The 26,331-nt window shown below is 37.8% G+C and overlaps 3 protein-coding genes across 8 annotated transcripts; all 3 read right to left on the bottom strand.

Annotated features, from left to right (window-relative positions):
- Window positions 1–2,336: 2,336 nt before the first annotated feature.
- LOC112169258 lies at window positions 2,337–4,781 on the bottom strand. 2 transcript variants are annotated; one of them, XM_024306271.2, is made up of 3 exons: window positions 4,579–4,781; window positions 3,220–3,885; window positions 2,337–2,806 (listed from the first exon to the last, which is right to left on the bottom strand). In XM_024306271.2, the coding sequence occupies exons 1-3, from the start codon at window positions 4,628–4,630 to the stop codon at window positions 2,802–2,804; spliced, it is 723 nt and encodes a 240-aa protein (XP_024162039.1). In that variant the 5' UTR covers window positions 4,631–4,781; the 3' UTR covers window positions 2,337–2,801. The 2 variants fall into 2 exon arrangements, with proteins under 2 accessions (XP_024162039.1, XP_040365628.1); XM_040509694.1 differs by having other exon boundaries at window positions 2,337–2,801.
- A 2,324-nt stretch (window positions 4,782–7,105) lies between these two features.
- Window positions 7,106–9,450, bottom strand: LOC112170951 (long chain acyl-CoA synthetase 2). The gene is made up of 7 exons (XM_040509695.1): window positions 9,383–9,450; window positions 8,631–8,703; window positions 8,390–8,438; window positions 7,849–7,925; window positions 7,545–7,584; window positions 7,353–7,456; window positions 7,106–7,247 (listed from the first exon to the last, which is right to left on the bottom strand). The coding sequence occupies exons 2-6, from the start codon at window positions 8,679–8,681 to the stop codon at window positions 7,419–7,421; spliced, it is 255 nt and encodes an 84-aa protein (XP_040365629.1). The 5' UTR covers window positions 8,682–8,703; window positions 9,383–9,450; the 3' UTR covers window positions 7,106–7,247; window positions 7,353–7,418.
- Window positions 9,451–9,519: 69 nt separating this feature from the next.
- Window positions 9,520–25,995, bottom strand: LOC112170949 (disease resistance protein RPV1). 5 transcript variants are annotated; one of them, XM_040509691.1, is made up of 12 exons: window positions 25,159–25,994; window positions 23,905–25,015; window positions 23,410–23,685; window positions 21,611–23,317; window positions 21,404–21,509; window positions 20,990–21,176; window positions 20,589–20,904; window positions 20,233–20,439; window positions 19,878–19,997; window positions 19,245–19,768; window positions 19,048–19,148; window positions 9,520–9,634 (listed from the first exon to the last, which is right to left on the bottom strand). In XM_040509691.1, the coding sequence occupies exons 1-5, from the start codon at window positions 25,665–25,667 to the stop codon at window positions 21,435–21,437; spliced, it is 3,678 nt and encodes a 1,225-aa protein (XP_040365625.1). In that variant the 5' UTR covers window positions 25,668–25,994; the 3' UTR covers window positions 9,520–9,634; window positions 19,048–19,148; window positions 19,245–19,768; window positions 19,878–19,997; window positions 20,233–20,439; window positions 20,589–20,904; window positions 20,990–21,176; window positions 21,404–21,434. The 5 variants fall into 5 exon arrangements, with proteins under 5 accessions (XP_040365625.1, XP_040365626.1, XP_040365624.1 ...); XM_040509692.1 differs by lacking the exon at window positions 19,245–19,768; XM_040509690.1 differs by lacking the exons at window positions 9,520–9,634; window positions 19,048–19,148 and having other exon boundaries at window positions 19,155–19,768; window positions 20,990–21,217; window positions 25,159–25,995.
- Window positions 25,996–26,331: the final 336 nt, after the last annotated feature.

The following is a 26,331-nucleotide window of genomic DNA, read 5'->3' as shown; positions in this document are numbered from 1 at the left end:
GGACCTGTCCATCCAAGCCAGCCAGTTAATTTTGGGTACGATTATGGGGCAATCCTACCAAAATTTTGCTGCCAGACTTGGATGGAGTATTTCTATCATTCATGTCTACGATTATACATCAGTAATTCCCACAAGAAACTAAAAGAATCAAGTCATACTCCCGCAGCAACGCGCGGGCAACTATTGCTAGTCTATACTTTTTCTCAGAGAACGAACGTTGGCCGTCAGAAATAATGGTCATTCCAAAAACATATTTCAGACGGACAATAATTTATGTCGGAAATAATTTTACTTCCGACCAAAATTATTTCCGATGGAAACAATTTGGTCGAAAAGGACCATTCTTTTTGTAGTGAGTATTGAGCATGTGTTATCGAATTTACGTACATATAAATTGAAACTTGTGCCCAGCAAAAGTTTTCACCTTCAAATAAAATTTGGAAAGAAAATTGAAACATTTTAATACCGCATTATTAATTGGTACGATGAATTTAGAGAGGAGATATTGGGAGAGCTGCCCTTTAACTAAGAAAAGAAACCTTGGAATGGTCGATGGCTAGAGTTGAAGAGTCTCCTGCTGCAAGGAGGAGTAGAGCTTGAAGTTTGGGTGAAGAGTTGCAGCTCCTCTCCCCTGCTTTTATAGTAGGGAACTCTCCCTTTTTTCTTTTCTTTTTTAAGATACCTGGGTTTCCTTGCTTGACTTTTTCAATATATAAATTTAATAAAACATTACCGGATTTTCTTAGACAAACGCGGTAAGGCACAAGGTCCATTCTCGATCCTGAAGGAGACATTGTAGTTTTACACACACTATGTACAACAAATGTTAGAAAGTTACACCTGTAGGAAGACTAAGCAAGTGGTTGCTAATTAAATTGGTGAAGTGTCGAAGTCCTTTCGATCTGGAGTCCTCTTCGACTCTTTGGTATTGAACGTACTACTCTTCAACATTGAATACGGTGATGTGTGATCTTCACAATAGGGTTCGAACGTAGGCTAAGTCCTTCCCAAATCGAGCCAGTTTCTAGATTTCCTGGACTTTTTAACGTTGGATCTTTTTTCCATCACAAAACACAGTTAAAGAGCAATCTTTCATTCTGTTTCTTTGATTCTCGAATCAAAATTAACAGGCACTCGGGACTTCGTCTTCCCCAGATGACTGGGAATTAGCTAGTCTGCTCCCCAATATGCCTTGAAAGGACATGACTTTAATATAACAATCCCCACCACCAATTTTCACTAGTATAGATGCATGCAATTAGCTATGTTCATCGGTCTGATACAAAATTAATATAACAGGCTTACAGGCACTTGGGTCTTCGTCTTCCTAGTTGGCTGGGACTCAGTCAGCAAATTGTTCATAAATTAATACATCAATTTAGGTGGAATAATTATTACAAATAAAATAAAAATTACAGATTTTACATCAATCGTTGTGGGTTGCGGTAAAATGCATAATTATTGAAGTAATCATTTTATTAATTTTAAAAATATAAAATTTTACCACTATCACAACAAATTTATTGTCACACTTATTAAATTGTCCATAAATTAATAAATTGGTTGTAGGTACCAGGGTGAAAAATTCTCAATGGTTATGTTACACAGATATAGTGGAATCTTTTATTCTATTTCTTTGATTCCTCGTTCAAAGCAAAAATTAACAGGCACTTGGGTCTTCGTCTTCCCAGTTAGCTGGGACTTGGGCCCAGTTTGGCCCCGAGATCTAAGTAGCTTAAGCTGCTCATACCTTTCTTCTTTTTCAAGAAACTAGTTAATAATGTCTCCAAAAACATGTTACAAGTACATTTATTTTTTATTATTTCTAACCTAATTTTAATTTGGTGTGGATTTAAAATTACTTGCTCAGTTATTGATTTCAAAATTAAAAATCAAACTTTATTGTTGATTACTTATGGGGTAAATTCCTCCTACAGTACCTGAGGTATGGCCAATTGGACAGTTTGATACCTGATGTATTAAAGGGGACAGTTTGGTACCTGATGTTTTACTTCGTTAGACCTTATAGTACTTTTGTCAATATTTGTAGCTAAAATTAGTCATGTGCCGCGCATGTGACTAATTTTCAAGGCTATTTTCGTAACTCCAGTTCCAACCCCTTCAAAATCAGATTTTTTTGTACTATTCCACATTTCCCCTCCAAAACTTGGATTTTCCCTCCTCTTCATCCCTACACTACACATATCTATCTAAAATCAGAAAAGGTACAAAATAGAAAAAGGCTTTTGAACACAATGCGATGATATGCAACTGGAAAGTAATTCCACATTCAACTCAAGTAGCAACCTATTTGATAATCAAACAAAGATGCAAAATAGCACAAGATAAGACTGACATAAGGATTATGCATTCTGATATACATTAATAGTTGCGTATGTCTCAAAGTACACCTAAAATAATACTAAATAATCCATAAACAACTTAGTGCATGAAACAATACCGAATCCAAAAGGCCAATTCCATAATTCTCAAAACAAGGCAGAAATCAAACTTACAACCATAATCCAACATGCCTAGCTAGAATAAGTTCACTACATAACAAAATAGATTGACAAATATGTCAATACTTTCAAATCTTCCCTTCAGTAGTCCCATGTTTAACATATGACACTTTGCTCTTCCTAGATGAACCAATAGGCTGACTTGAGGATGAGTGGTTAAGCTGGAAAATTGTTGTGGGAATTGATGGTTGAGATGATATATGCATAGAGTTTGAAGCTGCACTTTGGGAAGATATTGTTTTTGATCTAAATGCTTCACCAACCTTACTTATGTTTCTCCTAACCTGTAAGAATAAATATCAATGACAAATCACATTAACTAATAACTGAAAAAGTTAAATGAATTACCAATGCACTAGTACTAAGTAATTGACAGATTAATAAATGATCTACAATGATGCAGGGCAGTTTCAAAATAATATTTGAGCCTTTTTTTCGATGCTTTGGACAACTCCCAAATGCACTTTTCTGTATAGATTAACCTTTAGTCATAACAAAGTGTAAAACCAGTAGCCAAGTAAGATGTACTAAATTATAATGTAGAACGCAGAAAACGTACATTTCAACTACCATTTACTAGTTTTATCTAAAATAAAAGAGAGAACTTTAAAAGATCTACTAAACTTTTGCGTTCTCTTATATTGTCAATGCCACTTAATTATGTTATCTCATTCACAACACAAATCCCATATCTCACCAGTAAATCCCATATCAGTCCATTCCTCAATCTCATTTATATCATCGACATCTGCATTGAACTCAACATCATCTGCTTCGACACCATATGATTCACCATCATCCTCAGGGTTTAATTCATAATCACTGTCAAAGAACTTGTCATCGACCTCTTCTTTCTCTATTTCGTCATCATCATCATGCTCAAAGACTTCTTCATCCTCACTGTTTTCAATATCCAACTCTTTCCACTTCCCCTTATCATTCCCCACATTAGCAGATTTAAGTGGTACCATAATAATCTCAGGCATAAACTTTAAATGTGGAACCACCTCTGAAAAATCTTTAATCTGATCCTCCTTCTCACAAACTTCCACATCTCTATCACCTCCTCCAACATAATATACTTCAACCTTCCTAGCTTTAGGTAAATCTGAGAGCATGCCCACAGCTTCCTTGTCAATTCTAATAGGCAAGTATATTGGTTTTGCATGATACTTGAACCAATAATGAACAGGAGGCTTTCTATAACCTAATCTCCAAGCAAAAGTATTCAAATCTGTCCAAGAAAATTTTTCTGGATCAATCATTTCCACCCAATGAACTTCACCTCCATTGTATTCAAACCTTCCACCACCAGCTTCGACAAACTGACCACCATGGTGTATCTCCAAAATGACATACACATCTGAAAAAAATTAAAAAAAAAAAGACTTAAAGACATATGTATTAATAACACAGCAAATAAGCAGATTCATTAAACATGCACGGTGAATAATGTTTTGGTATTCTAGATGGGTACAAGGAGTATGATACCACACCCCTCAGATTGTATCTCATTGTCAATTAGGCTAGCATTTTGCCTCTGTTTTAGAACTTTACATATATGATGTATATTACTATATTAAAGTTCCCAGTAATATTAATGATAGAGAACTGTAAATTTTAAATTTTTCTGAGATTACGACAAGGGTTACAAGCCAATATAGTTAATTAACAAAGCAAAGAATAATATGGGCGGCTGGCCGTAGAGAATAAAAAGCATATATTATTCAAACTACTCTTCAATCACTGCCCCAAATCTTTCTCCATACTAAACCAAGTTAATGGTCAAAACACTACAACCTCAAGCTTACTTCATACTAGTTTATTCGCAACTTGATATTTATTCAAGGGTATTCAATAAACAAAAGAATAAAGAAAATTTTGTCATTAGATTTCAGGACCACAATCCCAGTTTATGCACATGGACCTGAGACATTCAATTCGTCAATTCATCAGAAGGGGGACAAGGTGAATAACTTAAGGCACAAACCCAAGCACAAAAGCCATAGATAAATCATTGATGAAACAAAAGGGGGATAATTTGAGAGATTTTTACCATGATATTGGAGCTCTCCACGAACTCTAAATTCCCTCCAATGATCTGACATCACTGACTTTTGATACTTTCGAAACAAAGATGAGAATCGTTCACTCCACCTATCTCAATTGCAAGAAGCAGAGATTTAAAGAACCTGACTTCTTTCTTTCTCACTCTAAGACGAGCTAGGTCTTGGTTTTGATCGATCACAAAGTATAGAGTCTGATTTGGAACTGGAGTTATGAAAATAGCCTTGAAAATTAGTCACATGCGCGGCACATGACTAATTTTAACTACAAATATTGACAGAAGTACTATAAAGTCTAACGGAGTAAGACATCAGGTACCAAACTGTCCCCTTTAATACATCAAGTATCAAACTGTCCAATTGGCCATACCTCAGGTACTATAGGAGGAATTTACCCATTACTTATGTCATACTTTTAGAAAATTAAGTTCACAGTCGTCAAGTCTACTATTAATTTTAACCTTAAGTTTTGGGAAGTGGTCCCTAAAGAAAAGTGTTGGTCTTTCACACGTCGTTTTAATCGCTTTAGGAGCGAGTAGCACACTAATTTCATCATCCGAACTGATCAACTGACTGTTGCACCTCTTCGTTAAATGCAAGCACGGCATTTGGGACCAACATGAATTTTAGAATAAACATTAAATATTTTATTTTGGATGAAATAATAAATATGAAAATTTCATATGATCTGTACTTATTTATACACAAACTTAGAACAAAGGTCAATATGGGTAAATCCCGGCTAGATATTCTTTTAGTCATATGTAGTTTTTCATCAACGAGAGAGCAGGCAATCGAAATTTTGGGAAAGTGATGTAGCTAGATTTATCCAATAGTTGCTTACAGCTCTGTTCTTATACTTTTCCACCCTTTGCTTCATTATAAAGTTTATCAACCCGCTCCTGCAGATGATATAATTCAACATACATATTTAGGATTAACTTATCAAAGTTCCAACCTTTTCTTATCCAAGTAGAAATCATACCTTGTAATATTTGAGTAATTGCGGTCTTTTCAGTTTGAAAATTGGGAGTCATGAGATCCCTCTCTATGTCAAAGGGGTTTGGTTCCAAATGAACTGCTTTTAACAACACAAACCCTCGAAGCTGCAACATAAATGTCTTTTAAGTCAGATGAATAAACTTAAGCAACATATCATAAAACAGAGATGCAGCACTACTTGCTGTTTCTAACCCTTACTATTGAGCTCATCCAAAATGTACATGGAGCACATACATGTGAACAGTTCAAATTGATGAATCTGTTTTACCAGTGTATATACGATCATAAACTCGAGGAACCACACAAAACATAGTAGGCTTTAGTTCCTGAATGTCGTCCAGTAAAAACCTGACATCCTGCAAGTCCAACGGCAATCACATTGGACAGATGTTGAAGTTGGTAAGTAAGGAAGAGAATACCAATCAAGTTTAATAAGGAAACTAAAGAAAAAGAACATAGCAAGAAGGACATGAACTTACGCCTCGCCAGAAGCCCATTGAAGATCCCTTGTAGATGCAATAGCTCTCCATTATTTGGTCATATATATGGGCCAACGGGAGAAACGAAAAATATGAATCTTCCTCTGTACACTGTAATATAATTTATTTTATGTCAGTAGTCAATATTATTGCCTTCAGGGAGATGTCAAATTGTTAATTGAGTTCAGTAACTAAACTTCATGAAAAATATAATCCTTAACCATCTATTGATCATAATTCAAATGAACTATAAAATAAATCTGCCAGTAAGCACCTTTCAGAGGATGACTATACTCAAAATTGTATAAGTAACCTCAGTTTAATTAGTTGGTAGAAAATCTGTAATTTGATGGCCAACCACAAAGCTTTCAGCATAATTTGATCTAATATGGATCCAACTTCTGTCAAAATGAAAGTATAAATTTCCCCTAGTTGAGGGTTACGATACAACCCCAACTTTTATTAATCATGTCTTGGCAATAGCAACACATCTTGAAGATGTTACAATAAACTATAACTGCCCGCTAAATTGGATTGCATCCACATGATTTAAACTTTTGTCATGGCATAAATAGCATTTTAAACAGGCACCGCATATTTGTATGGAAACAGAATAAGGATCGCTATTTTAATTTAAGAATGAGGAAATAATTTCATATTGATAATACTACAAAATCCAAAACAAAAATGGCCTTTGTATTGGGCTTTTCAGTGAAAAAACCACTAAATCTCCATGACCAAAACATGTTCTCTGCAAGTTTATTTGCCTCACATATAAACGAGGTACATTTATGCTTCCAAAATGTGCAATAGACCAAATATAGGTACAGGACTTGGTGAAAATTAATCACCAGATTGCACCCCAAACAACTCATGACAAGTTACAGAAGCTATTCTGCCTTTTTTTTCTTTTTTTTTAAGGGAGGCAGAATAAGCATTAATTCAGAAACATCAAGATAGAATATATTAAAAAGCTAAAAAATGGAAGATGTTAACTGTGTGAATTTATTTATCATTCTATCTTTTAGGAAAAGTATATGGTCTGTTGACAATACTTCTGACATTAATGCTGCATTAGTAACGATTAAGCCTTTTGGTTCTCTAGTCGTTCCACTTCTACACATTATTGTGCAAACAGCAGTCCTCTGTTTTAGAGGTAGTTCATAATCTGAATTTCCCTGAGAAAATGAAAGATAATAGATGATTTTATATTGTTGAAAGTTAATGGCCAATCCTTTACTAAAAGCAAGAACTTGTATGAGAAAACAGTGTTGAGAAGTTACCAACTGAAAGAATTCCTCCCACGAAACGCAAGATACCCCCAGTTCTTCTGCTTCCTTCTTTGAGTGCTAGAAACATTTGTGAACATTTGTGAAGCTGACAATTGCTGAACAACGCAGATGTATACCTTAGATACAATCCAAACAACTTGGACCTCAAATTTGAAGTATTTAATGAAATAGTATATGACCTACTTTTTAAAGGCGTAGAACAGTTTGGAAGGCATGGTATAATCTGCAGAAAGAACTACCACGTAAGGATCTTAGAAAGCAAGAAAAGGAGAGGGAAATAAATTTTATATAAACGGAGTGCATATTAGGAAAGGAATAAGATTAACCATCAAGCACACAAGGCAAGTTGGACTTTGTAATTCTACCATGTTTACTACAAAATTGGATTATGAATGTTCTAGTACCAAAATATAAAATATCAGTGGCTTCAAAGTTCAAACATATATCCAGTTATGACAATGAGATAAGAGTTTGGAAAATAACTCACAGCAGGGATTTTGTTCTCTTGAACAAAAGCTATTGGAACTTCAGCATGGTTGATGATGAACTCAACTGCATTAGCACCTGCAACATAAACCATGAAATGTCAATCAAATAAATTTGAAGGGAAACTGAAAATGCACCTTTCGATTTTCTCCCTAGATCCCCCACCACTTAATTTCCCAAAACTTCCCCTTATACCTGTAGAATGCAAAAACTGTTTGGCATGTTTGCCGGTTGGCCACTGAACTTTTGTTGTGGCTAGCTAGCAAACACTTGGTACCGTTCAGTAGTTTCCAACAGAACTATTTAAGTTGTTGCGAAGAGGCTGATAGGCAACTACCAAGCATTCAGTAGCGAGCCACTGAACACAGCTTAATCCAGATTTATAAACAACGGTGAAGTGGTAGAATTTGATAAAGGAAAAAGTTAAGACAAATTAGAATTTCCCTTCAATTAATCAAACTCGACCACCATCATTGAAGTTCACTATCTGCCACTGGAAAATGATAGCGCAAAGAATTCTTGAAAAAGAAAAGGAAGCATACCAAGGGTGTCATAAAGTGGAACATATGTAATGGCATGGCTGTTACACGCCTGTAACAAAAATAAATAAATAAAAAACAAACCAAACATGGGCTAAAAAGTCACAATCTTTCTAGAAAGATTCAGTCCCCAAATTGTTCAATGTGACAAAAATGGGCTCTCAACAGTTAATATAGCATTTCTTCATTTAAGTGTCTTGCATAATATGCTCAAATATGAAACAAAGAATCACAGTATTATTACCTCCATTGCAATAATCCATCCCCGGGGGGGGGGGGTTTGAATTTGAGCCATGTAATATACCACAACGATCTCCCTGCAAGGATCAAAACATATAAAAATCTAATCTTTTTTCCTTTTGTTTACAAATCTGCAGGCATAAGTGCATAACAAAACTTTAATGTGCAATCTTATACACATAGCCTTAAACCTTCCGACAAACATATAATGACCACTTCTTTCAAATCGCAAGGACAATATAGTGACACGACAAAACAATGCACCTATCACTTCTGCATTCACCGAAATCTAACTTGTATACTTTTTCAAACAGAAAAACATCATCAGCAGCAGAAAATTAACTAATAGCTCAAGCATACACGGCTGAGTCTATTTAAGCATACCAGCCAAGGGGCCAAGAAGAAGCAGATTCTAATATGTCATACAGACTCCTACAGTTCAATGTCCCAAAAGGAAACTAAATCAGTTAACTTGATACATATACTACTACCCGTGCTATGTAACAACAACCAGGAATAACGGTTCATAACACTACATTTAAACATTACTTGACCATATATATGCAAAATAACATAAATCCACTCCATTCTTCAGCATTTAGTGGTCTTCAGTCCCAGCAACTTTCATAATAAGATACTCAATCTCCCAGTTTCAACAAAAAACAAAGCATCAGAGACTGAGGACATCAGAGAAACTCATGCATTTTATAATTGATTCAACCAAATTGAAGCTACGACAGATGATGGAAAACAAACCTCTTCTTCTATCCATGATGTCTCTCTCTCCATCTTCTTTTGAAACATGTCAAGCCTCCAGAACACAGCTTTAGAAGGTCTCAGCCAATCATCCTGACAGGAGACAAGAAAGCTGTCGTGGCAGAAAGAGGATTTGTAGCCGTCACAAACTGTGGCCTGATGCAGTAAAAGAACACTTTCCCAGCCTTGTTCTTGTTCTACTTTTTTGTAACGAGAGACACTTCCAGGCGATACATCTAATCTTGTAATAGTCTAATACAAATGCAGACACGAATAAACAGGTGAAAACAGCCAGAAACTATCTCCCTACTTCTTCAAATAACCTTACAGAACATTGTCACATTGGTACATTATCATTCTGTTTCTTTCCCTCTTGATAATTTAGCAAGTAATTAAACATTCTTTCCATAGATGATAATATCATGGTGTTATGTAGAGTCAAAAACATATTGATTCAAAATTATTTGGAAACCAAAAGCAATCAATTATCCTGTAACATGAAAATACATAATGATCAAGTATAGGAACCACATGTTTATAGCTTTGGAGTTTACTGCTGGCGATTGTGAGTAGCAAAAAGAACAATGTCTTTGCTTCATCTATATCTCTCAGCCTTATCGAGCACGTAAGTTATGAAGGTATATCGGCTTGGGATTCAATTTCAATTAGAACAGAGAGACTCAAAGCTTTGCACCAAAACTTTAAATGATTACAGGCCTGGGATTTGGTGGGAAAAAGATGAAAGCCATGAGCTAAAAGACACATCGGTGGACTCAATATGGTTAGAAGAGAGGAGATATTACAAAGTCAAAGGGCACATCAGAGCTTAAATTAGAGAAAAGAGTTGGGTTACTTTTTCCATTGCATGCATAATTCTAATGCAAAGCTGCAGAACAAATAAAACTCTTGCAGATTAATCATTCTTCTGCTCAAGTGATACAGTGAAATATGCTTATTAACAAAAGACACACAACTCTATTTCTATGCAATTTTCATTTTTGAGGTGTTGTTTTCGAAAGTGAAACTTTTTGGGACTAAATATTGCCTCTTACATGCATTGTAAGTTCTCAATATATTTTCAAATGTTTTATGTTCAGTGATGACGCCAATTTGTTTTATTTCTGCACCTTAACTGTGAACTTAAAAAGAAAAATGGTCCAAAAGGAATAGCAAATATGCAGCTATAAGCATTCTGAAGCAAACATGCAACTGCTGGAGATTGAGCAGAAATTATGTGCAAAGAATATCACGAAAAAGAATAATGAGAAGAGGTATTGGGGTGTCATTGTTTTACTGTTTATGTGTTTGTGGATTGGTTTAGTAAGAGAAAGTAAGGTACTAAGGTGGAGAAGTTGAGCACATGTTAGGTGCATAGTTAGGTGCATAGTTAGGTGAAAGGGAGGGAGGGTATGTATTAGTGCATAGTTAGGCGAAAGGGAGTCATTTTAAGGTGGAAAGACCATGTCATCGAGAACACAAGTGTAACTCTTTCTTGGCAAGTAAGAGGAATAGAGAGGTAGGGAGTTCTGCTTGGCAGGGCAGGAAAAATAGAAGGATATGTGAATGAAGTCAGTGAGGTATGATGGGAGAATGATGATTATGATTCAAGTGTATTGCTTATTGTTTGGTGCAAACCTTACAGAAGAAGGCTTGTAATTCAAGTCCTCATAAAATAGGCAGTTATAGTACGACCAATTTCTGCCATACATTATTCTTTTATGAGACCCTCTGATATAAAATCTCAACAGAAAAGAAATTATGCCTAGCTACCATAAGATTTCAAAGTTAACTGTAAATTTCAGATAATCTCCATGTAAATCAATCAAAATCATATGCATGTGCTTAATATCGTATTTAGAAGCCCATATTAGAATGAAATGGGGCTGTGATTATTAAATCTACAATTAATACACATGACTACATACAACTAAACATAACAAGAATTATGAAATAGAATCGGAAAACAAAAAATAATCACCTTATAGAGAATGGATGCTTATCGGGTTGAGCCTGACCATGATTTGAAGCTAGTTGTGGCAGAGGTTGCAAATCCCTAGGTAGGTTTTTCTGCTGAGATAGCATAGTACGAAGATTGTACAACGAAAACGGGGGAAGGACCCTTTAAAAGGAAAGCTGGTATTCTAAGCTGGTTAGAGACAAAATTACTCTGACTATGAGTGTGCGAATAAAACAGCAATGAAATCAGTGAAAAGGGTTAGGGAAAGCTGCACGTAGTCCAGATCACCAAGGTGTGCCCTTGTCAATCATCTCCTGGGTGTTTACCATGTAGCCCACGAAAAGGGAAGCAGAACCACCAAAGATGGGAGAAGCAAATTGCAACCAGAGAAGGATGGACACGCCCGTAGAGAGCAAGCCCTCATGGTTATGGATCACATTGCTCCAAACAGCAGACAAATTGATGTTTTACATGACCAAATCAACCACCCCCCCCAAACCCCTCTCTTCTTTGGTTGATGGTGAAGAAGATCTTGCTGATATGTCACCTATCTCAGTCAAGTGTAATATCACAGACTCATGTAATCCCCTTTGCGGGCCAAGACTTCAACCCTCAGTCCCATATTTAGCTAATGCATTTTTGAATTTCGTGACCAATAAAACAACGAATCCAATTAGCATAATTCGAATCATAAATACCCACTGATCCTTTTATTGAATATTACAAACCAACATCAAATGGTGCAGCCGAAGCTACATACTCGCCCTTCTGCACCTCTATAAAACCTAAAGAATGGTATCACATGAATGTGGAGACCATGGCACATAGCGTTGAGCTCTTCATAGTTAACCGAAAGAAAAATTGCATCTGGAATCTGTTCAGCCTGTTGTGAATTTGGCTCGTTGATATGCCTAAATTGATTAGGATTTAAGGCAAAACCAGATAGGTAAGTGAAGATTAGTGCGCACAGGAATTCTTCTAGTATCCTAATGGGTTTTGGAATAGGAAGAGTTATTCCTATTGATTTAGACCTGGAAAGTAAGTTCTATTCTAGTTAGGAATAGGAAAGCTAGCTCTCTTTCCTTGTTCTAATAGTTTTAGGAGTTCTAATGTGACATGTTTGTAACCAGCACCTATAATCTATAAATAGGGCTGCAGAGAGCTCATATAATGTGTCCTCAGATCAGATTAGAGAAGAGATCAAAGAGAGATCTCAGAGAGTTCTCAGTTAACATACAAACACAGAGGCAGGGAGAGCCAAGGGTGATAGAGAGATCTAGCAAAGAGGTTGGGGATTAGCATAGGGATTTCAATAAGTACTTGTAATCAAGTTGTTATTCTCCATAGTGCTAGTGATTCTCAAGAGAGATCACACAGAGGACGTAGGCAAAGTTTTTGTCGAACCTCTATAAAATTCTGTGTTCGTGTGCTGTGGTTTTCTGCTGTGATATTTAGCATCATCATCCTATTATTGTTTGCACAGTCATAAGCCTATAAAGAGAAACAAGGTTCTGGGTAAAAGGTGCATATTTACTACAAAGTGGTATCAGAGCTTAGGCTCAAGGTGTTTCTAAAATGGCAGATGACAAGGCAGATGCAGGCAGCAATGTGATGCCCATTATATTGAATGGGAAGGATAACTTCACATTATGGCAGAGGAAGATGAAAAGTGTCCTAATTCTTCAAGGTCTGTACGAGGCTATTCTCGGGATAGAGAATAAGGCAGCTCATATGGCAGACAAGATTTGGCAGAAGATGGACAAGAAGGCAAAGAGCTTTATAGAGCTACATCTTGCTGATCATGTATTGGTTCATGTATTGGTTAGTGCCGGTGAGAATATGAACAGCAAAGAGACCTGGGATTATCTCAAGAAGGTTTACGCGGGTAAGGTTCATATTGGTGAGAATATGGACAGCAGTAAGACATTGGACAATGTCAAAGAGGTTGACGCAGATAAACTCTTCTTGAAAGATGAACTCTACAGTCTTCGGATGGATGAAGGCGGGGATCTGCAGGATCATCTGAATAAATTTCAGATTTGTGTTGCCAATTTATCAAAGGTGGATGTGAGGTATAAAGATGAGGAGAAAGCACTTATGCTGCTAAAATCTTCACCAGCTTCATTCAAGCACTTCATCACCAGACTCGTTTCCGGTAAGGATTCTCTCAAGTACGGTGAGATTACCGAAGCTATTCAATCTTATTTTAAGATGAGTAGGGAGACCAAAAGCTCTCAAGGAGGCCTTCATGTCAAAGGCAATGAGACAGGTCAGTTGACGAGTATGAAGGATAAATCTGGTAACAAGGGTACATCAAAATCCAAGGAAAAATACAAGAAAGGTTGCTTCAAATGTGGTGCTACCAACCACTTGAAAAGAAACTGTAGAGAAGGGAAGATGAAAGCAGTGGCGATGGCAGGGAGTTCAAACACAGCCAATGTAGTCATCAAACAAGATAAAGATGACGGTGAACTCCTTGTGGTATCAGCCAGCTCCAATGCTTTCAGAAATTGGATTTTGGATACCGGTTGTACATTCCACATGTGTGCAATCCGAGAATGGTTCGACACATATGAGGAGAGTAGCAGCGGAGAGGTTTTTAGGGGAGATGACTCACCATGTAGGATCATAGGTATTGGATCAGTGAAAATCAGAATGCATGATGGAGTTGTTAGAACGCTGGAGAATGTCAGATATATTCCTAAGTTAAGGAAGAACTTGATATCTTTGGGTATTTTGGACAAGGCCGGATATAGGTATCGCTCTGAAGAGGGAAGACTCAAAGTTCTCAAGGGATCACTTGTTGTGATGAAGGGCGACATTCAACCTAACAACTTATACAAGCTTCAAGGGACTACAATAATAGGTGGAGTTGCAATGTCTACTGAGGTAAAAGACAAGACTGAGCTATGGCATCATCGCCTTGGGCACATGAGTCAAAGAGGAGTGCAAGAACTCCACAAGAAAGGTAAGCTAGAAGGTGTCAGTGTTTGCAAACTGAACTTCTGCAAGGATTGTACTCTTGGGAAGCAGAAGGTGGCATTCAAGTTAGCAAATTGTGAGAACAAAAGCAAAGGATTGCTGGATTATATTCACTTAGATGTATGGGGCCCGGCACCAGTAAGGTCTATGGGAGGCTTCAAGTACTTTGTTACTTTTCTAGATGATTTTTCGAGGAAGATTTGGGTCTACTTTATGAGGGAGAAATCCGAGGTTTTCACCAAGTTCAAGGAGTGGAAAACAGAAGTAGAAAATCTAACAGGCAGAAAAATCAAGTATTTGAGAAGTAACGATGGCAGTGAATATAGAATGAAAAGGTTCTTACAATTTTGCAAGGATGAAAGAATCACGAGACACTTCACGGTGAAGGAGAATCTCCAACAAAACGGAGCTGCTAGAAGGATGAATAAAACTCTCTTGGAGAGAGAAAGAAGCATGCGGTTGCATGCAGGATTACCGGACACGTTTTGGGCAGATGCAGTTAACCATGCGTGTTACTTGGTTAATCGATCACCATCAAAAGTCTTGGACTTCAAGTGTGCAGAGGAGGTATGGTCTAGAGAACCAGTTGACTACTCTAACTTAAGGGTGTTTGGTAGCAGTGTATATGCTCATATTTCCAACAATGAGCAAACCAAACTCAGGCCAAAGTCACGCAAGTGCATATTTCTCGGTGTTGAGAAAGGAGTAAAAGGCTACAAGTTATGGGATATTGTAAGCAAGAAAAGGGTTCTAAGTAGACATGTCATTTTTGATGAGGAGACAATGCCGTTCAATGAAGTCAAGACAAGTGAGGTGAAAAAGAAGACTGATGTTGTAGAGAAAGCAACCGAAGTTCCTCTAACCAAAGGGATCATGGAAGAAACTCTAGCTCAGGTGGAGCAAATTGAGCAGGTGGAGCATGATAAAAGGGTTATTGAGGAAGAAGTCTTAGAGCAACAACAACAGTCATTAATACAAGCTCAGGTGGAGCAATTAGCACTGCGAACCTACGACTCGGTTCGTCAGTCACTTGGGCAGGAGTTCCAGAGAAGCATAGCATTGGACAAGCATGCTCTAAGTTTCAGTCCAGGAGATCCAACCACGTATCAGGAAGCTATAGCAAATGATGTACGGGAAAGTTGGAGGGGAGCTATGTTAGAACAGATGAAGAAGTCCATACAGAAGGACTTGGTTCAGGAGTCGGTTCCTAAGCCCAAAGAAAGAAATCAGGTTGGCTGTAAGTGGGTTTATAGGAAAAAGGAAGGAATGCATGATGAGGAAGCCATGAGATTCAAAGCTCGGGTATTGGCCAAGGAGTATTCGCAGAAAGTAAAGGTCGATTATGACCAAATCTCAACAGTGGATAGCTGCGTTTATCATCATGTGTTCAAGGATAGTATGGTTTTACTATTGCTACTTTATTTAGGTGACGTGTTGACTACATGTCAGGATATGTCTAGAATTCAGAAGTTAAAGACACAACTAGGGAAGGAATTCGACATAAAGGATCTAGAAACTGCACAACAGATCCTAGGAGTGAAGATAAGGAGAGATAGAGAAGCGGAAAAAATATGGCTGTTATTTGAACCCGTGTCTACTCCACCAGTAGCACACTTCCAATTGAGTGTGCAGAGATCATCTACGAAGGAGTTAGATGAGATGATGAATGTGTCTTATGCAAGAGTAGTGGGATGTCTTATGTACGCTAGAATCTACACAAGACCAGGTTTAGCTCAAGCATTGAGCATTGTGTCAAAGTATATGGTGAATCCGGGCAGACGGCACTGGCAAGAAGTGAAGTGGATTCTGTATTACTTGAGAGACACGAAGGAGCATGAATCTGTGTTTGAAAGACAACAAGAACAAGCATGCATTGCTGGTCCTAAGGGTTCAGATTTGGCAGGAGACATAGACAAGACAAGACCTGTAACAAGTTATATCTATACTTGTAATGAAGGTTTAGTGAGCTGTAGAGCAACTAAAGAATCAGCTACGACGTTGTCTACCACTGAAGTAGATCGCATGGCACTAACAGAAGCTTCCGCAGAGGCATTATGGCTTAATGGATTAATGAGTGAGTTTGGAATTCAACAAGAAGCTGTGATGAAGAATGGGGTCATCAATTTGACAAGGAATCAAGTGTTTCAAGCAGAGACGAAACACGATGATGTTTGTGGTCATCGCAACGAAGGTTGGGTCAACTCAAGGAAGATAACAAATGAGAAAGTTCATTCAAGGGAGAATGTCTCAGATTGTTTGACTAGGACCATTGCCATGGAGGAGTTCAAGTGTTACTTGAACCTGCTCGATCTTACAGCAAGTTGAGATTGAGGTGGAGCACCTCATCACTTTGTGTTGAGGCAAGAAGAGTCTTGCCAAGGTGAAGGTTCTTGAAGGTTTCAGGATTACTTCAAGAAGTACAAGATATCCTGGAGGTTGCAGCAATCAGTTTGGTATCAACTCACCAAGGTGGAGATTGTTGTGAATTTGGCTCGTTGATATGCCTAAATTGATTAGGATTTAAGGCAAAACCAGATGGGTAAGTGAAGATTAGTGCGCACAGGAATTCTTCTAGTATCCTAATGGGTTTTGGAATAGGAAGAGTTATTCCTATTGATTTAGACCTGGAAAGTAAGTTCTATTCTAGTTAGGAATAGGAAAGCTAGCTCTCTTTCCTTGTTCTAATAGTTTTAGGAATCCTAATGTGACATGTTTGTAACCAGCACCTATAATCTATAAATAGGGCTGCAGGGAGCTCATATAAGGTGTCCTCAGATCAGATTAGAGAAGAGATCAAAGAGAGATCTCAGAGAGTTCTCAGTTAACATACAAACACAGAGGCAGGGAGAGCCAAGGGTGATAGAGAGATCTAGCAAAGAGGTTGGGGATTAGCATAGGGATTTCAATAAGTACTTGTAATCAAGTTGTTATTCTCCATAGTGCTAGTGATTCTCAAGAGAGATCACACAGAGGACGTAGGCAAAGTTTTTGTCGAACCTCTATAAAATTCTGTGTTCGTGTGCTGTGGTTTTCTGCTGTGATATTTAGCATCATCATCCTATTATTGTTTGCACAGTCATAAGCCTATAAAGAGAAACAAGGTTCTGGGTAAAAGGTGCATATTTACTACAAATTAAACATTCTTTCCATAGATGATAATATCATGGTGTCATGTAGAGTCAAAAACATATTGATTCAAAATTATTTGGAAACCAAAAGCAATCAATTACCCTGTAACATGAAAATACATAATGATCAAGTATAGGAACCACATGTTTATAGCTTTGGAGTACATTTACTGCTGGAGATTGTGAGTAGCAAAAAGAACAATGTCTTTGCTTCATCTATATCTCTCAGCCTTATCAAGCACGTAAGTTATGAAGGTATATCGGCTTGGGATTCAATTTCAATTAGAACAGAGAGACTCAAAGCTTTGCATCAAAACTTTAAATGATTACAGGCCTGGGATTTGGTCGGAAAAAGATGAAAGCCATGAGCTAAAAGACACATCGTTGGACTCAATATGGTTAGAAGAGAGGAGATATTACAAAGTCAAAGGGCACATCAGAGCTTAAATTAGAGAAAAGAGTTGGGTTACTTTTTCCATTGCATGCATAATTCCAATGCAAAGCTGCAGAACAAATAAAACTCTTGCAGATTAATCATTCTTCTGCTCAAGTGATACAGTGAAATCTGCTTATTAACAAAAGACATACAACTCTATTTCTATGCAATTTCATTTTTGAGGTGTCATTTTCGAAAGTGAAACTTTTTGGGACTAAATATTGCCTCTTACATGCATTGTAAGTTCTCAATATATTTTCAAATGTTTTATGTTCAGTGATGACGCCAATTTGTTTTATTTCTGCACCTTAACTGTGAACTTAAAAAGAAAAATGGTCCAGAAAGAATAGCAAATATGCAGCTATAAGCATTCTGAAGCAAACATGCAACTGCTGGAGATTGAGCAGAAATTATGTGCAACAAAGATCACGAAAAAGAATAATGAGAAGAGGTATTGGGGTGTCATTGTTTTACTGTTGATGTGTTTGTGGATTGGTTTAGTAAGAGAAAGTAAGGTACTAAGGTGGAGAAGTTAAGCATATGTTAGGTGCATAGTTAGGTGAAAGGGAGGGAGGGTATATATTAGTGCATAGTTAGGCGAAAGGGAGTGATTTTAAGGTGGAAAGACCATGTCATCGAGAACACAAGTGTAACTCTTTCTTGGCAAGTAAGAGGAATAGAGAGGTAAGGAGTTCTGCTTGGCAGGGCAGGAAAAATAGAAGGATATGTGAATGAAGTCAGTGGGGTATGATGGGAGAATGATGATAATGATTCAAGTGTATTGCTTATTGTTTGGTGCAAACCTTACAGAAGAAGGCTTGTAATTCAAGTCCTCATAAAATAGGCAGTTACAGTACGACCAATTTCTGCCATACATTATTCTTTTATGAGACCCTCTGATATAACATCTCAACAGAAAAGAAATTATGCCTAGCTACCATAAGATTTCAAAGTTAACTGTATATTTCAGATAATCTCCATGTAAATCAATCAAAATCATATGCATGTGCTTAATATCGTATTTAGAAGTCCATATTAGAATGAAATGGGGCTGTGATTATTAAATCTACAATTATCCAATTACACATGACAACATACAACTAAACATAACAAGAACCATGAAATAGAATCAGAAAACAAAAATCAGAAATCAGTTAATCACCTTATAGAGAATGGATGCTTATCGGGTTGAGCATGACCATGATTTGAAGCTAGTTGTGGCTGTGGCGGCAGAGGTTGCAAATCCCTAGGTGGGTTTTTCTGCTGAGATAGCATAGTAGGAAGATTGTAAAACGAAAACGGGGGAAGGACCCTTTAAAAGGAAAGCTGGTATTCTAAGCTGGTTAGAGACAAAATTACTCTGGCTATGAGTGTGCGAATAAAACAGCAATGAAATCAGTGAAAAGGGTTAGGGAAAGCTTCACGTAGTCCAGATTACCAAGGTGTGCCCTTCTCAATCATCTCCTGGGTGTTGACTACCATGTAGCCCACGAAAAGGGAAGCAGAACCACCAAAGATGGGAGAAGCAAATTGCAACCAGAGAAGGATGGACACGCCCGTAGAGAGCAAGCCCTCATGGTTATGGATCACATTGCTCCAAACACCAGACAAATCTATGTTTTACACGACCAAATCATCTCCCCGCCCACCCACCTCAACCCTCAATCCCATATTTAGCTAATGCATCTTTGAATTTCTTGACCAGTAAAACAACAAATCCAATTAGCTAATGCATCTTCTTCACCATCAACGAATCCAATTGATGGTGAAGAAGATCTTGCACCTATCTCAGTCAAGTGTAATATCACAGACTCAGGTAATCCCCTTTGCGGGCCAAGACTTCAACCCTCAGTCCCATATTTAGCTAATCCATCTTTGAATTTCTTGACCAATAAAACAACGGATCCAATTAGCATAACTCGAATCATAAATACCCACTGATCCTTTTATTGAATATTACAAACCAACATCAACAGGAATTGCAATACTTACAGCGGCAATGGTGCAGCCGAAGCTACATGCTCGTCCTTCTGCGCCTCTATAAAACCTAAAGAATGGTATCACATGAATGTGGAGACCATGGCATATAGTGTTGAGCTCTTCATAGTTAACCTTAAGAAAGAAAAATTGCATCTGGAATCTGTTCAGCCAGCTGACAAATCTGAACAAATTCATAAAACTATTGGTAAAGTGATATTCCAAAATGCTCCAAGCTAAAATTAGATGTGCTATAATTTCAAAAGGGGTTCAGTAGAAGCAAAACCGGACCATTTACTAGCAGCTGTCTGAAAAAATAGCATCAAAAATAACCAAGGATCATGATAATTAAAGTGATAAAGTGATATACCTGGGGTACATATTCACCATCACCTCCAAAATTCTCCACTCTTCCGGTCATATTTTTCATGCATGACACCTGTTTTCTTGTAGGCTTTATAATTGGTTCTGATCCACCTTACAGCAATGTCTTCTCGCACTAACTTTGCTTCTTTTGATCCAGACCTTGCCAGGCCTTCAGCTATCATGTGTTGGAGCCCAATCATTTGGAAAGTCCCTATTATTACAATTTCCATTACAATTTCCATTATTCTGAAAACTTGAAAAGCCAATACGAACAGGTCTTAAAAAATTCTTGAACTACTAAAGGCAGTTAATATCGTATTGCAAATGACTCGATGCCCAAAAATGAAATATGAGAAATACCTAGGGATGGAGAGCTCTACAAAATTTGATGGCTTGCCCTGCGAAATTGCAACTGCCTTATAATTCGAAAGAGCAATACTTTTTTCCCAAATAAGAAATTCACCAAACTTTGACATCCCAGGACTTTGTATTGTATGTGAATATCTGATACAGGTGTTATTGCAGCAACACAGTAGGCCAAGACCCGTATAAATGCAGGAGGTTTAGACATTTTTTTCAAAGGCCTTGGAGTCCCACTTTATTGAAAACTCCAATGCTATGTCAACCAAACCTTCTTCTCCAATGTGGGACACTTTGAAGCTATGTTCTCAGCAAACTATCATTTAGGAATTCAGTTAGTCAGTTTCAAAGCAGTTAGGGATTCATAAAATTCCATCAAGTGCAGGTCAATAAATAATTACCTTTTGATCCACATAATAATCCAGAGTTCACTTAACTCTCTTGAAATAGTGGCCTAATGTCACAGAACTCTGGTAAATCAAAAAATCTAGCTGCAGTAACCATTAGTGATGCAACAGCTTCCTTACATTAGTGGCCTGATCTGACTTGAAACTCCGGCGGAGGCGCAACGAGCTCGGGCACCGTAGGCTGCAAATTCATTTCATTTAGCAGGAACTCAAACCACTTATCTGATGTACATTATTACATGATTCCGTCAGGTCAACCGAAAAACTGTATTTCAATTACATGGAATTGGGCATGGTAAACTAGTTCAACTCTATCCACACATATGAAGAATGCCAACAAAGAGTTGATACAAACCAATTTTGAAACTCCAAAGATATCAAAGAAAGGGAGGATTTGAAAATGTAAACCTGTATTCATCACACTGGTCCGTAGACAATGTTATGCTGCATCAGTAATAATTACATCTTTTCTCTCCAGTTGTGCATCAGTATATAATTCTTTGCAGTCAGTCCTCTGTTTGGGAGGATAATTGTGCAGATGTCAGTCGTCCGTTTTGCTACAAATGTCAGTTATTATCTCTGAAATGAGGAAATTTTCACAAAAGGAAACGATACCTTTTCAAGTTCATCATCAGAAAGTTCACTGGTGATGTTCTCTGCACGGATTAGCTTCATACAAACGTCTTCATCGGGAGGCATTACAAGGTGGACCCCACAGATTTTGAAGGACGAAACCGAAGTATAAATAATGACTCGACACGTAAAAGGGGGCGATGGACGCATATAACCAAATCGCCACATTTCAAGGAAGGGAACATACTGCAGCCACACATGATCCCACTCTCTTGAATGAACCCACTGTCTGCAGCCACACATACTGCAAACACTTACTTCATTGATGTGAATACAGACCTCAAATTCAGTCCAAGGATTGTGCAGGTTTTGATCAACAGCAACACAGAGAGCCAATCCTGTGTTGTCCCATTTGAAATTTGCAAGTGTTTCAACACAAAATTCAAACTGTCGATACCCCTTGAAATCCATTAGACAGCTGAACCACTTTGGAACCTCGCTTCTTGGAACTGGAAATTTAATTGTGAATTTGGATTGCTGAGAAGATAGGAGTCGAGAGAAGAGATCAGCGTCCCCCTCATCATCATCCTTGTTTGCCATCTCAACCAAATTTTGACAGAGTCTCCAGCAATTAGTCAAGTCCATCACCTTAATCATTATTTGTGATTCTTTACGCTCCAAAATGTTTGACAACTTCGAAATTCTTTCCAATGATACGCAATCCACCACATCCAACATTTTAATACTCGGTGGAAGCTCTGGAATTTCTACGAGCCTCCTGCAGCCGCTCAAATTGAGTTTCATCAAGTCGACAAATTTGTTGATGATGCATTCGGGAAGAATAACAATGGGGCTTCCTGATAAATCAAGGTAATATAAAGTGGATGCACAATCAAGGGACGCGAGGAAATCAATATTAGATAATCCATCCGCATGGAATCGATCTAAACAAGGAAGCGCCAAATTGAATTCAGTATCTGGCTCTGGCTCCGATGAAGAGTCACGGTTGTCACGTGAAACCTTTGAGTAAGTTGGAAGCACTTCAGACTCTACCTTATTTGGGAATGTTATGAATTTTGGGCATCTGGACAAAACAACCTCCTCTAGATTTTGCAATTCATAGATGCTGCAAGGTAGATCTGTGAGGTTTCCACAAGACCTTAGATTCAACAGTTCAAGGTTAATTAGATATCCAATGGATGAAGGCAATGCTTTGATGCCAGTGTTGTACAGACACAAGGATGTCATGTATTTCATCTCTTCCACAATTTCAGGAAAACTCTCCAGCCTTGTGCAGTAGTCGAGATTAATGGATCGGAGGGATCTCCAGTTGACTTCTCCTGGTAGCCTCACAAGGTTAGAGCATCTTTGAAGATTAAGGCGAACAAGCTTTTTAAGGGATCCAACTGAAGGGTGAACCTCCACTAAACTTGTACAAAAGCTTAGATTCAGTTTCTCTAGGTTTGGGCTTCCAGAGAGGTCTGGGCTTTGTGCGAGTTCACATTTTCTCATATTTAAGGATTTGAGGGATCTCCAGTTGACTTTTTGAGGAAGCGTCACAAGGTTAGAGCAACACTCTAGATACAGTTTACCAAGCTTTTGGAGGGATCCTATCGAAGGATGGATCTTCTTTAAACTTGTACACCAACTTAGATCCAGAAACTCTAAGTTTGGACTTCCAGACAGGTCTGGGCTTTGTACTAGGAATCCACATCCCCTCAAATTTAAGGATTTCAGATTTTCCATACTCTGTCATACCAAATAAGAAGAAAAAAATCAAATGGAAAATTAGTAAGGTGTAAAGATTTTAACAAAGTAAACTCTTGAAAATCTATAAATACCTTGGATCCTTCTCCAAAACGTGAGATGCGGCTGCAAGACATATTAAGTTGAACCAGATTCTTCATATTAAAATCGGAGGGCAAAGATTGTAGCGGACAGCTAGACCAATCAAATAACCGCAACTGATTCGGATAATAATCAACCTTTCCACAAAACTGTCCATTGATGTTTATAAAGATTTTAAGATTTTTCATCTCTTTGAAGCATTTAGGACTCAGGCGTATCTCATCTTCTTTGGGCATCTTTACCATCATGCCTTCAATTTTACTTGTGCCCTAGTATGAAAAACGCAATCTTATTAGCAAAATGAGTATTTATGTAATAAAATGCAAGTCTTTTGAGTTTTATTCTTTCTTTAAGAATTCAACAGAAAATCATATAATACATATTACCTGGATATTGGTTGTCGAATTGAAATAAACTAAACACATAGAGAATCAACCTGACCTGACTCCATGTATATATGTAAATCTGAGCATATAGGAACTACTTACCGTGTTTTCTGTTAGAACCTCCTGCACATCCTTGTGATGCCACAATCTGCTTCGCTTACCTGGCTCTGTAGATTCTTGCTGACCTATATATTTTCCCATCTCATCTAGCAAATCATGCATGCAAATACGACCATATTCATCAACATTTATGAGCGCCTTTTCTTCAAGAACTTCAATACTATGCTTGGGGTTGTTGCGGTCGCAACCTTCTAATATTTGTATCACATTTTTTGTATTCCAACCATTGAAGAAACAAGCAATGTCGAGGAAAACTTTTTTCACTATTTCTTCCAATCCATCATAACTGACTTTGAGAATATCTCGAATGTCTTTGGGAAGATTTCTTTTATAACCATCTAACATAGCATGCCATTCATGTATAGGTCTACCACATAGATGTGAACCCAAAACTACTAGGGCTAACGGAAGGCCATGAGCATATCTAACAATGGTGTTAATCCAGAGTTTCTCATTGTCATCATGATTTCCTTTTTTCTTTAAGGCATTTAACCTAAAGAGCTCACAACCTTCGTGATGATCTAGTTTCCTGGCCTTGTATATAGGATTGACTTCGTGAACAGTCAACAAACGCTTATCTCTTGTTGTTATGATAATTCTGCTGCCACGACCAAACCAATCTGGTGCTCCCGCTAATGCGTCTAACTGTTCCAATTCATTCACATCATCAAGAACTAAAAGAATCCTTTTATATCTCAACCTTTCCCGCAACAAATTGATTCCTTCATCAACATTGATTACTTTCAGTTCTTTGCCCCCTAGAATCTTTGAAACAATGATGTTTTGTAGGTTGACTAAACCTCCATGTTGCTCTGACTCTTTTCTAACCTTTGCCAAAAAGCAGTGAAATTCAAACTTATGGACAACTGTATTGTAAACAGCTTTAGCAATTGTTGTCTTCCCTATTCCACCAGTTCCCCATATCCCTACCATGCGTACATCACTTCCCCCAACATCCAACATTTCAAGCATTTCTTGTACCCGAGAGTGTATCCCAACTGGATACTTTGCCACATCCAAATAGGTAGGTTCTTTTACTTGTGCAGAAACCTCTTCAACAATTTTATCAATAAATTCATATTCATATTGATGCCTGTCATGTCAAAATCAAATGAAACATTTAATAAAAACTAAAACCTTGCTACTTCGAAAAAGAGCATGGTATTGTCATAATAATCACACACCAATAAAAGAACAGACAAATTTGCTATAAGTAAGATTAAGTGCGTGATATACCCCTGCGAGAAAGGCCACCCAGACAAATTTGCTGCTTCTGAAAGAGCTGCTCTCCAACTTTTCACCTTGTCCATTTCACCTTCGAGTCCGCGTTCATGCTCTGCAAGTGCCTCACCAAATTTACCTCTTTGGTGTCTAACATCGGAGGGATTTACCTTGTAAAAGATTGGCCGAACCATTTGGTTCTTCGATTTTTTACATTCAAGGATATGAACCAGTTCATTTAAACACCACTTTGAGGCTGCATAGTTTTCGGAGAACACCACGAGAGACAGCTTTGATTCTTTAATTGCTTGGAGAAGTGCTTCTGATATTTCTTCTCCTCTTGGAAGATCATCATCATCTATGAAGGTGTTGATTCCCCTTTGAACCAAAGACCTGTGCAAATGACCTGTGAAACCGTAGCGAGTATCCTCGCCTCTGAAACTCAGAAACACATCGTGTGTGCATGAACGGGTGGAAAAAGGAACAGAAGAGAATGAGGAAGAAGCTCTCAATTGGGTGGCCATTGAACCTGAGTTGTTGTTTGATTTCACGCTCAGCTCGCTGATGGAATGAAGAAGGAGCACAAGAGGAAGAGGAAAAGAAAAGGAGCACAGCTCAAAAATAGGTACGCTGCGTGATCACAGTTTCCTGGTAGCTTCCATCAACGTCAATGTGAAGTCAAGGGCGTGTAAGATGAAACGAAACTACCAAGAAATGGAGGAGAAGAAAAGGTAAAGTGGAAAAAGCAGCAACACATTGTTGTTTGATTGGTGGTGAAATGAAGATGGGGGCAGAAGAGGACAAGGGTCTCAGTAGGTGCACAGAGTTTTTCGTGTAAGATGAAGCGAAACTACGTGCCCATGAAAAGAAGAAAAGGTAAAGGTAGAGGACCGATCAGTCCAGTCACCACCGAAAGAGCATCTTATAATGAGTATGGTTGATATGTAGACGCAATTGCCAGTTTGTCACCGACTGGCTCTTGATTTAGTGGTAAAACTGTAAAAGAATGAAGAAAGAAAGTTGTTTAGAAGCACACCCTGTAAGGTTGTTTAGAGTGCATGACAACCACAAGTGAGACAGGTTCATTGAGAGTCTGGTAAAATGAGAGACGACACATTTGTAAGAGTCTGGTAAAATGAGAGACGACACATTTGTATATCAACTGGTGAAAGCAACTGCAATTGATTT

This window comes from Rosa chinensis, chromosome 6 (genome assembly GCF_002994745.2).
Source record: "Rosa chinensis cultivar Old Blush chromosome 6, RchiOBHm-V2, whole genome shotgun sequence".
NCBI lineage: Eukaryota > Viridiplantae > Streptophyta > Magnoliopsida > Rosales > Rosaceae > Rosa > Rosa chinensis.
This window is presented reverse-complemented; position numbering and strand designations above follow the sequence as displayed.

Excerpts from the sequence above, each read along its gene's own strand:
- LOC112169258 (XM_040509694.1), bottom strand. The coding sequence starts at position 4,630 with ATGTCAGATCATTGGAGGGAATTTAGAGTTCGTGGAGAGCTCCAATAT. Across the intron at positions 3,886-4,578 it reads TGGAGAGCTCCAATATCATG|ATGTGTATGTCATTTTGGAG; the intron begins GTAAAAATCTCT and ends AATTTTTTTCAG.
- LOC112170951 (XM_040509695.1), bottom strand. The coding sequence starts at position 8,681 with ATGGCTCAAATTCAAACCCCCCCCCCCCGGGGATGGATTATTGCAATG. Across the intron at positions 8,439-8,630 it reads GATGGATTATTGCAATGGAG|GCGTGTAACAGCCATGCCAT; the intron begins GTAATAATACTG and ends TTTTTGTTACAG. Across the intron at positions 7,457-7,544 it reads CTGTTCTACGCCTTTAAAAA|CAATTGTCAGCTTCACAAAT; the intron begins GTAGGTCATATA and ends TGCGTTGTTCAG.
- LOC112170949 (XM_040509690.1), bottom strand. The coding sequence starts at position 25,667 with ATGGCCACCCAATTGAGAGCTTCTTCCTCATTCTCTTCTGTTCCTTTT. Across the intron at positions 25,016-25,158 it reads GGGTGGCCTTTCTCGCAGGG|GCATCAATATGAATATGAAT; the intron begins GTATATCACGCA and ends TTGACATGACAG. Across the intron at positions 21,510-21,610 it reads CTGATGATGAACTTGAAAAG|AGGACTGACTGCAAAGAATT; the intron begins GTATCGTTTCCT and ends CCTCCCAAACAG.